Below are 12,588 nucleotides of genomic sequence, written 5' to 3' on the forward strand. Positions count from 1 at the left end.
TATATCAAAGATCAAGGCCATGCTGCAATGTTGTACAGTCAAAGTTTCAAAGGTGTTCTTATTTATGGTCAAAATGTGTCATACAAAAGTCAAACATGGTTAGAGCATTTTGGTGGCATTCAAAAGGGTGCTTTTATTTTTAGAGAAATTTTGGTTTCTGTTTACAAATAGTCAAAGGCTGCAGGAGTTTTTAGATACTGAGGTGGGTGGTGAATTTCAAGATACCTACCGGTGATTGAAGATCTTAATATGGGAATGAAAATAAAGACTGAAAATTTGCTCAATTTCTACTGAAAATATGCTTGTTTGATGATAATCAAAGGCTATACAATAGTTATGACAAAAATAACAAGCCAAACATGAAAGAGAACAAATTTCAACAGAGGTACAACTTTTTGAGCATATGGTACTACATCAACAACAATGGTAATAATCAGAATGGTATCAATCAGGTCTGTTGGAGTTCGCCCTCGAAAAGTCAAATGTAAAGAGAGATAAAAGGGAAATTTACGAAAATGTCTTTTGACCAACGCACTTTACGAAAATGTCACGTTCATGCGTCCGTGGACGGACTCCTCCACATGGGATGCGTCCGGATGCAAGGGATGCGTCGGGGAGGCATGGGATGCGTCGGGGATGGACTCTTCAACATGTGAAAGGAGACGTGTCAGCTCCTCATTCATGGACTCTTCAAGGTGACACACAGGCTCCTCCCATGTGGAGGAGTCCAACGTGACATTTTCGTAAAGTGCGTTGGTCAAAAGACATTTTCGTAATTTTCCCCAGATAAAACCATAAAGTTGACTTTGAGTAATCCTGTTCTAGAATATATGGGTTCAAAAGTCAACGTTGACTTTTTGGTCAAAATTGACCAGAAAAAGTCAAAGAGGTGAGATATGGGTGAGAATACTAGAATAGTTTGCAATAGATGTGTTAATAATTGGATTGCAAATAAGACCAAGAACTGTGGTGGGACTGGGCTAGAGTTTGATTGGATCAAATTAGAATTTTGCGATGGCCCAAAATAATAAGTGGGTTGAATATAAGCCCAAAATAATAGAAGGGATTAATCCATTTCATAATTGTGCTACTGCATTAGTAAGTGGGTTAAATATAAGCCCAAAATAGCTGGAGGGACTAATCCATTTCATAAATGGGCTTGTATTAACAACCAAGGGAGAGATTATTTCATGGTATTTGTATGTTCAATACAACAGATGTCATTTACTTGTGCAATTTCGCTGCAATTTCTATCACGTATATCTAATTTTATAGAAAATACTGTGCATATTGGAGGGCCTAATATCGTTCACTCGATCGTAATACATATACATAGCAACCAAAACTATGATAATGACCAAGGTCAGGATAAATAAATACGAGGGAGTCGTAATACATAACATAGTCAAATAATCAAAGTGGATAACCAAAGAAGTTTATGAGTTTTAAAATGATAAAAGTTCCCTTAAAGAATGTCAGTAAAGTCAAAGTCAAACTTAGCTATTCTTATGTAATTTGCCCTGATGATTGGAATGAAATCATAATAGATAAAAAAAAAAAAAAAAAAAAAAAAAAAAAAAAAAAAAAAAAACTTAGCTATGAAATATATAACAAATAACGAAACAACATCTAAACTACAACAAATAGCAGATTGATAGAGATCTTTTCCATATTTTGTTGTAAACTGTTTTCGAGCGTCATAAACTTCATATATATTAGAACATCACGGAGCTGCAAAAATAACACTAGTTCAGGATTAATCTAAATAACATGGGAAAACCTGTAAATACAAAACCAATCAATAGTTCATACGAAATGTTTCAACACAATTTTTGTCACAATGTATGAACAAGAAAGAGTGTTACCTTGGTTTCTACAAATTTCAGGTATTTTCAGATCCCTGTGACACATACTTTCAGTTTGTCACATAGATTCTTAACAACGTTCCTTGCTGACATGTGATTTTCATTCTTACTATACAGCAACAACTGTAAATCTTCAATATGACTGTCGTCTAAGAACCGTTCATTTGAAGGAGCTGGTCAATCTTCGGTCAGTTCAATGCACATTGAGTAGAAGAGTCTATCCAACGAATTGGTGAAAGTTAAAAATATCAGTCAAGAAAGGTAAAAAATGGAAAGACGTGTAAATAATCTATGCTATTAGTATATTACCAGTAAATTATGATGACATCAGCAAAAAAGTTTAGCTGAACAACTGCAGGAGCTAGGCCTGAAAGATCATTTGAACCTCGAATCGTATATAGATCTTCTTCAGCTTCTAGAAAGTCTTTACGATATGCCGATATGCACTATGCCATAAATTTGCACTGTCCAAAGGATTATGTTGAGCAGTTGATGGACAAGATATTTCTGATCTGGCTTCATTGCTTCTCCGGAATAACCCTCAGATGTATAGATTTCTAGAATCTTCCAGAAGTTAGCACGGTCATATAGGAATAGAGATCCGTTTCCATATCTATCAAACTTCCCAGTGCTAGTTTGCTCTGTTGCTTGAATACAGGATACTACAATCTTCAAGATGGATGCCAAAACATTATATCAGCACATTAAGGGCCTATTGTTATTTGTTTTATAGGCTAAATGAACCATGGAAATGCTGGTAAACGGCCATTTAACCCTCTTGTAGAGCCTTCACACACTCCTTGTACAAGCTCCTCCTCGTGGTTGTGAAAATATTTCACAAAATGAAGACATGATGATTGAGACATAAACACAAACACCTGGTGTGCAGAATACAAAAGTTGATAGAAGAGACCCCCATGGTCATCTAAAACAGCAGCAAAATAGAAACCTTGAAGGTTGTTATTGTCGACTATAACAACATCGTCTTCAATCTCCAATTACTTTTTCCAATTGGACCCAACTCACCCCTCTGGTTCTCTTTTTGGTATGATTTAACAAATTGATGGCCTGCTCCTGAAGACTCTAAATGCTTTATTTTTTTGCAATCTTTTGTTCAGATAACTAGATTACATTGTGCATTCTGTGTTTAAGTACCATGTAATCTTCGTATGTATCATGTTAACGTGATAACTTAACATGCACACCATATGTTTGATGAAATGCTTGAACGAAACGCACTTCAACTAGATAGAAAATATCAGTTGTATTGTTTTGAACCTGTTTCAAATCTCCAAAATGCCAACTAAGCAAACATGTAAAAGTAGGTTTAGATTCTTAGCTTTCTTTCTTAGTTGACTTTAGGCATTCAGAGATGTTTTGAAGTTTAGTTTCACTTTTAGCATCTCGTATAACAGAAAATATATACCAGTCAAGGATGTGTATTTATTCAATTTTATACAGTCACATATGCTTCTGTTTCAGGTATGGGTTTTGTGTATTTGAACAGCAGCTACTTAGGACTTGTTTAGATCTATCTAATTGTTTATTAAAAAAAATCTAGGCGAGGCTTGAATTATCATTTGCAGAATTTAACTGAAATATACATTGTTTTAAGAAGTTAATTGCTTTACATGTGGTAAGTTTCTGCACACATACCACCTGTTTGACGGAAATCCTGTGAGTTTTTTACTCCTTAAATTAGCATAGTTGGGTTAGAGAAAAAGATTATGGTTTCTGATGGAAAGAATGAATGGATTTAAGAAGTTGTTGGAATATACGACATGTGTAACGGGAACTTTGATTATGGTGGCTTTATGGTGTTGTAAGGAAGATAAGGATGCAAGACCACCATGAGCCATATGCTGCTACATCTAAGAGGAGATGATTAATAAGATAATTTTTTAGTTATGATTTTATTAGCCAGACTTATCGATAAAAACTAAGGACTAATATTAGCGATCTACTTAATATCTGCTACAACAGCATCCCTTTGTCAACAACTTCATCATTGTCGAAAATTATGAGTTCGTTGCAATGCAAGAAATATTCACTGTTTCTTGTGATACTGTTATATTCTAAACGTTATTTGTTAATGCATTGCCATCGTTACGTCGGACAGAAACTGCAGTAAGGCTATTAAGCGAAATTAGGACTTACTAATGGACCAAGCTTATGGGTTGTGCAATGAATTAAAGACTACACCAAATATGTCATTCAACTTCTAAACCTGTTTATGTAGATAGCTATTGCAATCTAGTAGACATGCTTATGTAGTTCAACCACTGGAGTATGAAAACCGAGTGGCTCACGTGCTTGGCATAGTAAAACAAATTGATTCTGAATTTAGGAGACATGGCTTTTCAATGGGTGTAATTTTCATGAATCATCCATGTCACATGTATATTAAAAGATGTGATTTTTACAGTGTATATGTTGATTTGAATTGAATAAACGACAGAACACCAAAGGGTTGAAGATTAGGATGTTTGAAATTAGTATATTAAAGGGCGGGAGGGGGCGGCCGACTTGTAAATAATATATTTTATATTACTTTTCATATATACATTCTAAATTTTCAACTGGATGCTCTATAGTTGTTATAAAAACTTAAAACTCTAAGTTTGGGAGCATCGAATTGAGCATATTTCCTAAAAATCCCTACATTTGCACATTTTTTATGAGATTTATAAATTCTGTTTGTTTTTCAATATCTTTTGAAACTCACTTTTTAATGCTTTAAAACCAGATACACCCACTACATCAGTTGTATTATATCTTGGATTTTATAAATTCCTAAAAGTTATTCTTCTACTCCTTAAAACTACAAATTATGTCGAATTTTGAGTTATGTGGGATATTAGGATTCAGGATCGGAATGAAGATAAGAGGGGTCTACCGTGTATATTGGCCAATAATATCTAGTGTTGGATGTTGCAGGTGGCAGTTGGTGCCAATATTATTTGCAGTTGACTCATTTGCATTATGTTGGGTGTTTTTGGATGGGGGCTGTTTATTCTGAATCTGGTGTTATTGAACAAATTTTGGGTTAATGATGGCAATTGGGATAGTCTTGACAGCCTTCAACTCATTATTTTGTGGAGAAAATATGGCCGCATTTTAACAAAGGTCAAAGCTGGTCAAGATTGAGGATATGTCTAGGTGTGGCTCGTGCGTTGAGTTACCTACATTATGACAAGGACGTGATTATGCTATTCTACATTGTAACATCAATAGCAACACAATTTTGTTAGAAAATAACTGGGAATCCAAGTTATCCGGTTTTGAATTTTTCATCAAACAATCACTAAACTATAAGGACCAGGTGTGCCCTTGTGAACACACTGGCACAATGGGGTGTATGGACCCAACAATTGAAAAGACGGGAGGTGTGACCCACAAGTCGGACATCTACTCATTCGGTGTTGTTTTATTTGAAATATTGTGTGAGAGGAAAGCATTAATTCAGAACGAGGTTGATAGGTCTCTAGCTCAGATGGCCAAGTATGGTTATGAAAACGGAACATTGTATGATATAATCCATCCTCATCTATTAAATCAAATATTGTCTCCGCAATCACTCCTCATATACTCAAAGGTAGCATATTCTTGCTTAAATGATGATCGAGCACACCGCCCAGATACGCACTATATTGTGGCAAAACTTGAGAAAGCATTGGAACTTCAGTTGCGTCATGAAAATATTGTAAGACTCTTTTTCTATTATATTATCTATTTTTTTGGTTTTCATTATTCTTGGATGGTAATTTTTCTTTTGTTTCAGTATCTTTATTTTCTATTCTACTTGAAAGTAAGTCAAAATAGGATGGTAAAAGAATCCAAGTTGAACGAAAAAACCGAAACATCAAGGATGGATAGCATAGTTTTATTTTTTTGTGGGTTTGGACATGTATGGTATTAGGTGATACCGTCCAATTAACCGCATTGAATATGATATATGAATTTAAGAAATATAGTAAATAATATCTTTAAGTTGTTACAAACTTAAAATTACTACAGAAATATAATTTTTGTTAGAAGTTTGTTTGAGTACACAATACTTTAATTCGATTTTTGGTGAGTTTATGATTGGATTATGGGTAATGGGTGTCCCAACGGGTAATTTTTACAACATGACCATACGAGGTATACTCAATATGTGCGGGTACACCCTCTGTAGCCCACAGGTAATGTATACATGTCTGATACCAAATATTAGACACAATTTATAATCGGGTATGAAATTAAGATTACCAAAACCGACCCTTTACCATTCATAGTGAATCAGATGGATTGGTTGGGTTGACGCGTTGGTTATAAACTTTTTATGTATTTATCGCCATGGCAATAATAATTTATACTTTAACATTAACTTTTTTTTAAGTTCAACGTTTTTGACTTGCAATCTACTTAAACATGTTATTTCTAATTACTTAATTTGTTAACAGTTTACTTAGGTAATTATTAATCTTTTATTATTATAGTACTTCTATTAACTTGTCACTACCAGGTGTAGTTAAATTTTAGTTTTGGTCCTTTATCTATACTCGGCTGTAACCCATTGAATATTCTGGTATAATTTTTATTTTGGTTATCATTTCCCTTTGTTTGAAATAAAAAAAAAAAAATTCAAGGCTTTGGTGTTCTTAAAAAACCCATGTTACATATGGATGCCTATTGTCAGAGAAAACCTCAATCATTGGTTTTTAGAAAAACGCCAAGATTCTTAAATATCTAAGCAAATCACAGTTGGGTTTATGAAGAACACCAATTTTTATTATTATTCGAGAGGTGACAAAAACATCCAGGCTAGTTGTTTAAGACTGTGAGGTGTGGTGCGACTTGGGTTTGGGGCATTGTTCGACACGTGTCAAATGTGGGCTCCACTAGTCCACACCCAAAAACGTGGGGTGTGGGAGTGGCGTGCCCAGGCCGGCGTGGGGTGCCACGTGGGGTTTTTTTTAGCGTTGGCAATTATATAAAAAAACATAACTTATATTAATTAAAAAAAAGTTACATAAAAGACAATCTTAAAAGATAAAAAAAAAAAAGGAATAATGGAATTTAATAATCCCAACTTTCACCAGTTGGCCGACAACGGACCCAACTTTAAAAATAGCTACTGGCGGTCCCAACTTTTGACATTTTGTAAAACAATGGACCCTTGTTGGGAGAGGAGGAGAGGGTTGTCCCAACTTCAAACATTGGACCACTGGCGGTCACCACTAACATCCCTTGGACGGTGTTAGCAAGGGTCTGATGTTTTACAAAATGTCAAAAGTTGGGACCGCCAGTGGCTATTTTTGAAGTTGGGTCCGTTACCGGCCAACTGGTGAAAGTTGGGATTATTAAATTCCATTATTCCTAAAAAAAAAACTATTTAACAAATCCTAAAAAATAAAAATAAAAACCTACTTATTAAATCCTAAACAATAAAAAAATTAACTTATTAAATCCTACAAAAAAATAAAAAAAACTACAAAGTATGGTAAATATTAAGGTGGGGAACCCATTTAAACTCCGTATTCCCGTCGTGCCTGTACTCGATCTTCGGGATCTCCACTCAATCGTCGTAGGTCAAGTCGCCCGTAGGGACACGGTCAAAGCAAACTTAAACCGGTCCAACCTCGGTTTGAGCTCGCGCCATTTGTGTTGACACACGTTTAAGTTGTGACGCGTGTTCCCGACGTGTTGGTATTGTTGGAACGTTTGGCCCCAATACACGAATTTACCGCGTTGTAGAGTACGTTGTGCGTCCAGAATCGATGTCACTAGTGCTATTTCCTTCTCTTCGGTCCATTGCACCATTTTCGACTTTTTGGTTTGGGTTTGGTGGAAGAAGAATGGGAAAAAAATGTAATTTTTTGGTTTGGGTGAGTATTTATACTAAAAAATGTAATTTTTTTTTAAAATTTGAGTTAACATATCTAACCACCACCCCCAACGGCTATATCGAACTAGCCAATCAACGACAGCCATGTCACACTGCCCCCCACCACGACAGGCTTAATCCTCACGCCAGCGGGGCAACGCCATGGCCAACGCTAGCCTGGTATGGTCTAGCCAACAATTTTTGGCATTCTGCCGCCCCAACCCACGCCTCAGACCCCGTGGTCTAAGGGTGTGGGGGACCAGGGGTACTATGCTGCCTTGCAAATTTATTATCATGCTTATTATATGTGATGGAAATTTTAGTTTAATTAAACTTTACTAAAACACATTATTTGGATTCCTTTCATACTATCATTTAATATACATAATTTAATAGTATTTAAGTATTTAACTAATTCAAAATTTGTGTTTGGGTGTTATATATTTACAAACTGGGTAACTATAAAAAGTTTATGGGCTTCGTAAAACGAGTTGGACCATCTTCCAAGGCCCAGTTATGAAGTCTTGATGGAAAACTAGGGCACCCGAAACACAAGGAAAAGGGAATCAGGGGTCGGCGCCAGACTCACTTTAGTTGAGGTTCTAGGTCTGCAACAATTGAATCAGATAGCAACATTGGGTTGCTATACTTTGTACACAGCAGAACCCATTTCTTCTCTATTTATATTCAGTTTTGTAACTCTCTTTTTCCTTTGTCACATATTTGTAGGAAAGGAAGTTTGGACACTTGAAGATTCGTCTTGGTGATATTAAATTAGCAACAAATAATTTCTCAAAGACATACGGAATTGCATCTGTGGCTAGCGAATGTACTTTGTACAGAGCAGAACTCCACTGTTTTGATAAAAAAAATCCTTCATCTGAAAAGGGGAAGAACATAGGAGAACATCCCAAGGCACACAACATTGTGGTTATAAAACGGTACACCTCTGGAAATAAGTGGTATGGAGAAAAAGAGCTTTATACCGAAATTGAGATGCTTTCGAGTGTTGAGCATCCGAACATAGTCACTTTAATTGGATTCTGTATTGAAGATTCTGAGATGATCCTTGTCACTGATAATGTGTCTAATGGATACCTTCGGAATTATTTGAGAAACGACAATGATATGCGTTTTTTGACATGGGAGAAGCGTTTGAAAATCTGCATGGATGTTGCGAACGCATTGGAGCACCTTCACTCTGAAATGGAAGACCAAAAGATGATAATACACCGTGATATATGTAGCTACAACATTGGGTTGGACCAGAACTGGAGGGCAAAGATTGATGGGTTTGGAAACTGTGTATTCTTACCGCCAAATCAAGAAGACGAAGCTGTCTATATCAACTTGCGTGGCAGACCGGTCTACATAGATCCAGAGTATGAGAAGACTTATAAGTTAAAAAGAGAATCAGATGTATATAGTTTTGGAATAGTTTTGCTTGAAATTCTATGTGGGAGGGCAGTCAATGACCCAATTTACTTGAAGGAGAGTCACAAAGGGTTGGGCCGTGTGGCAAGACAAAGCTTCTGCACAGGAACTCTAGAGGACATAATAGATCCTATACTAAAGGAAGAAACAAGTGAATACAATTTTGTCCTAAAGAGAGGACCCAACAAGGAGTCTTTACACACATTCATGAAAATTGCATATCAATGTTTGGCAGAAACTCAAGATCAACGTCCGACAATGAAAGTCGTTGTCAAGGAACTTGAGAAAGCATTATCATTTCAAGTAAGTCAACGTTCCAAAACATCAATCTTTTTTTATGCACATGCAAAATGCTTGTTAATAGTATTCATATGTACCATAGTATTTGTACCCAAATCATTACGTTTATATTGAAAAAAAAAAGCTTCAATTTTTAACTTCTGGTGTTCGGGTCCTAAGCCCTGATGTAGCATCCCCGGGGGCTGCTATTCTCTAATCACAATTTTAATATTCATTTGTCTTTCTCACTGTCCCAGTTGAATTCAGAGGTAAAATCTGATTATGTGGAGGAGAAGAGTCATGCTTCCGTAATTGAGACACAAGTAGTTGAGCTTTTCAATGAAGTGAACAGTATGAACATGACTGACAAATCTGAAAATTTTGAAATTCATAACAAGGAAAATATGTTACATGACCAAACGGATGACCCAGCTGAACCTGATTGTTGTAAGTTTGCTATGTTTCAAATTTTTAAAATTGATCTATTAAGTGGAGTCTTAAGCTGGTGATATGTGGGTACAGGAAAGTCAGACTCTCAGGAAGGCTGCTACAGGTTCTTGGCCAAATATGTCAGAAACAAGTGCACAGATTTATCAAGTGGAGTCTTAAGCTGGTGATATGTGGGTACAGGAAAGTCAGACTCTCAGAAAGGCTGCTACACATTCTTGGCCAAATATGTCAGAAACAAGTGCACAGATATGAAAAGGAGGCTAAGTTGCAGGTTCTTTTGGTTGTTGTATTAGGTGGGGTTGGCTGGACAGCAGTTCGCCTTGAAACTAGTCATGTTTATATAGGTTAAGTTTAAACTGGCTGGGTGGATTCTGTTGGACTTTTTTGCATAAAAGTTGATTTGTTTGTATAAGTGAATGTCATGTTGATGCTTCTCTAGTTCTTTATGTACTTGTTTATATTGATAACTAACTTTCTTATAGTTTTTTTTTTCTAAACAAGTATCAACTTTATGTTTTTGTTGTAGGAATTTATTTGTGCAATTAAAACTCTCAGACAACCCCGTTAATTTCATGACGTGTTTTATTTGTCATGTGTACTCGTACTGATGGTTTCTTAGGGGGTAATGGTCATGACTTAAACATAAGCATAATTTGGTTGCAAATAAAGCTTCTTTTGATTTGAGGTTTTATCCTACTAAACGATTGATCATTACTATATTTGGGATCTTCGTTTTTGGTTTTGTTTTTAATCTAAATCCTATACCTCCTTTTATATCATCCTTTTAGGATGATATATATGAAATGCATAGAAACTAATTTGTATAAACAATTAATTAATGTATAGTATACAATTAGAAAGTTAATTTGTTTTGGTAAAATGATTTTTTTTTATGGTTTTATACATTAAAATACACACAATTGGATCCGACTCATTGGCTTGTTCTCTTGTTAGATAATTTTTATATTTTATGGCAGATAGTGAAAAAGAATTTGAAACCACCCTTTTAGTCTTTAGCTTGTAAAATGAATTGAAATTGCCACCTCGTATTGAAGTAATCCTCCTATTCTACTCGGTTAGCATACAAGTCTTTTAGGTAGAGAATCACAAATTGGTTGGTAACGCTAAACCGGTTTGGGTTGGTCAACAATAAGTCAAAACCAGTTCGGGTTCAGTCGGATTGTTGACCGATATTTTCTACCACTGCCATTCAGGTTCGAAACGATTTTGAGCATTTTTTACTGGTAAAAGGGAAGTCAATTCAGTAAAATTTTATAAATTTACTTACAATTAAGGAAAGATCTTAGACTATTTTGGGATAAGTCCCCAACTCAAGTCTAAAATCCACGGTGTAACAGTGTATTGGGCCCTAAACATAATGGTGAAACGACAGTCCCAATATCTACTACTTGTAGTTTTTCCTCTTGATTTGGGTTTTTTTGTGCCCAAAATCAAAAGAAAGTCCAAACAGTTTAGAAATAATCACAATATAAATTCTATGTTTCAGGTTTCTCTAAAATCCAAACCTTCACTTTCACATGCTTTTAATAGTAATAGATTAGATTATTTATATTGTTTATATTCTTATAGATATCTATGTAAATTGGTTGATGTATATCTCTTCCTAAAATAGAGGAGAGATCTTTTAATATTTATAGGGATTGAGAGATCAATGAAAAGTACGGTTTACAATCTTTCATGGTATCACCCTAACCTACGATCCTTCTTCCTCTCTTCTGCTGTTTTCACCTCACATCCGATCCTATATCCCTGTCACCCTGGATGTTGAATCTGGTCACTACACTACATGGTCAGAACTTTTCAAGATTCAATGCAAATCTTTTCAGGTTTTTGATCATCTACAGCCTCGTCCTGCTTCTTCCTCTGTAGCCAACAAAGATAAATCACCAGAAAAAGGTTCTCAGTCTGAAACTTGGGATCGCCTAGATTCCATCGTTTTACAATGGATCTATGGAACGATCTCAACTGATCTCTTACATACTATATTAAAACCGGATACCACAGCGTTCATTGCATGGACCGCTCTTGCTAATTTGTTTCAGGATAATAAAGCCACTCGGACAATTGATCTAAACAACCGATTCGCCAATACTCGTCTCCATCAGTTTTCATCCATGTCGGCCTATTGTCAAGCTATGAAGGTGATTTTCGACCAATTAACCAACGTTGGTTCTGCCATCACAAACGAACAACTGGTGAGATTCTCACCGGACTTACCGAACCTTATGAAAGTGTTGCACTGATTATTCAGCAAACGAAGCCGCTCCCCGATTTCTATGAGACCCGGTCTCGATTGTGTATGGCGGAGATCTGAAAAATTAATCAAGCGAAACAATCAGCTCAAATCGTTGGAACAACCCTCAATGCATCGACTGAACCAGACCGAGAACGTGATCGCAGAACCTCGTAGGACATTCGTACCGAATCGGCTGAGCGCGGACGCGGCCGAGGCCGTAGTCGAGGCCGTGGACGCGGTCGTGGGGCTGCCGGCAGAGGCCGCGGCTCATCACAACACCCTCATAGTCAACCATGGTTCCAAGGTCAGAACTGGAATAACTCATTTCCATATTGGGACGGCCCGCAAACACAACTGTCACCACCTCCTTGGGCTGCTTGGACTGTACCACCATGTCCCTACCCTACGACCCAAAAGCAAAACAGCAACAGCCT

The 12,588-nt window shown here is 36.4% G+C and overlaps 1 protein-coding gene and 1 long non-coding RNA gene across 3 annotated transcripts; one reads left to right on the forward strand and one right to left on the reverse strand.

Annotated features, from left to right (window-relative positions):
• Window positions 1-1,597: 1,597 nt before the first annotated feature.
• On the reverse strand, window positions 1,598-3,160 carry LOC110887501. Of its 2 annotated transcripts, none has more exons than XR_002563361.2 (3): window positions 2,175-3,160; window positions 1,866-2,082; window positions 1,598-1,731 (listed from the first exon to the last, which is right to left on the reverse strand). It is a non-coding gene; the product is annotated as an uncharacterized LOC110887501 (long non-coding RNA). The 2 variants fall into 2 exon arrangements; XR_002563360.2 differs by lacking the exon at window positions 1,598-1,731 and adding an exon at window positions 1,733-1,780.
• Window positions 3,161-5,214: 2,054 nt separating this feature from the next.
• On the forward strand, window positions 5,215-10,034 carry LOC110891477 (receptor-like protein kinase ANXUR2). Its single transcript, XM_035980212.1, has 5 exons — window positions 5,215-5,568; window positions 5,647-5,673; window positions 8,464-9,471; window positions 9,705-9,894; window positions 9,970-10,034. Coding segments are annotated over exons 1-5 (1,581 nt in total). The 3' UTR covers window positions 9,972-10,034.
• The last annotated feature ends 2,554 nt before the right edge of the window (window positions 10,035-12,588 follow it).

Source organism: Helianthus annuus, chromosome 11 (genome assembly GCF_002127325.2).
Source record: "Helianthus annuus cultivar XRQ/B chromosome 11, HanXRQr2.0-SUNRISE, whole genome shotgun sequence".
Lineage (NCBI taxonomy): Eukaryota > Viridiplantae > Streptophyta > Magnoliopsida > Asterales > Asteraceae > Helianthus > Helianthus annuus.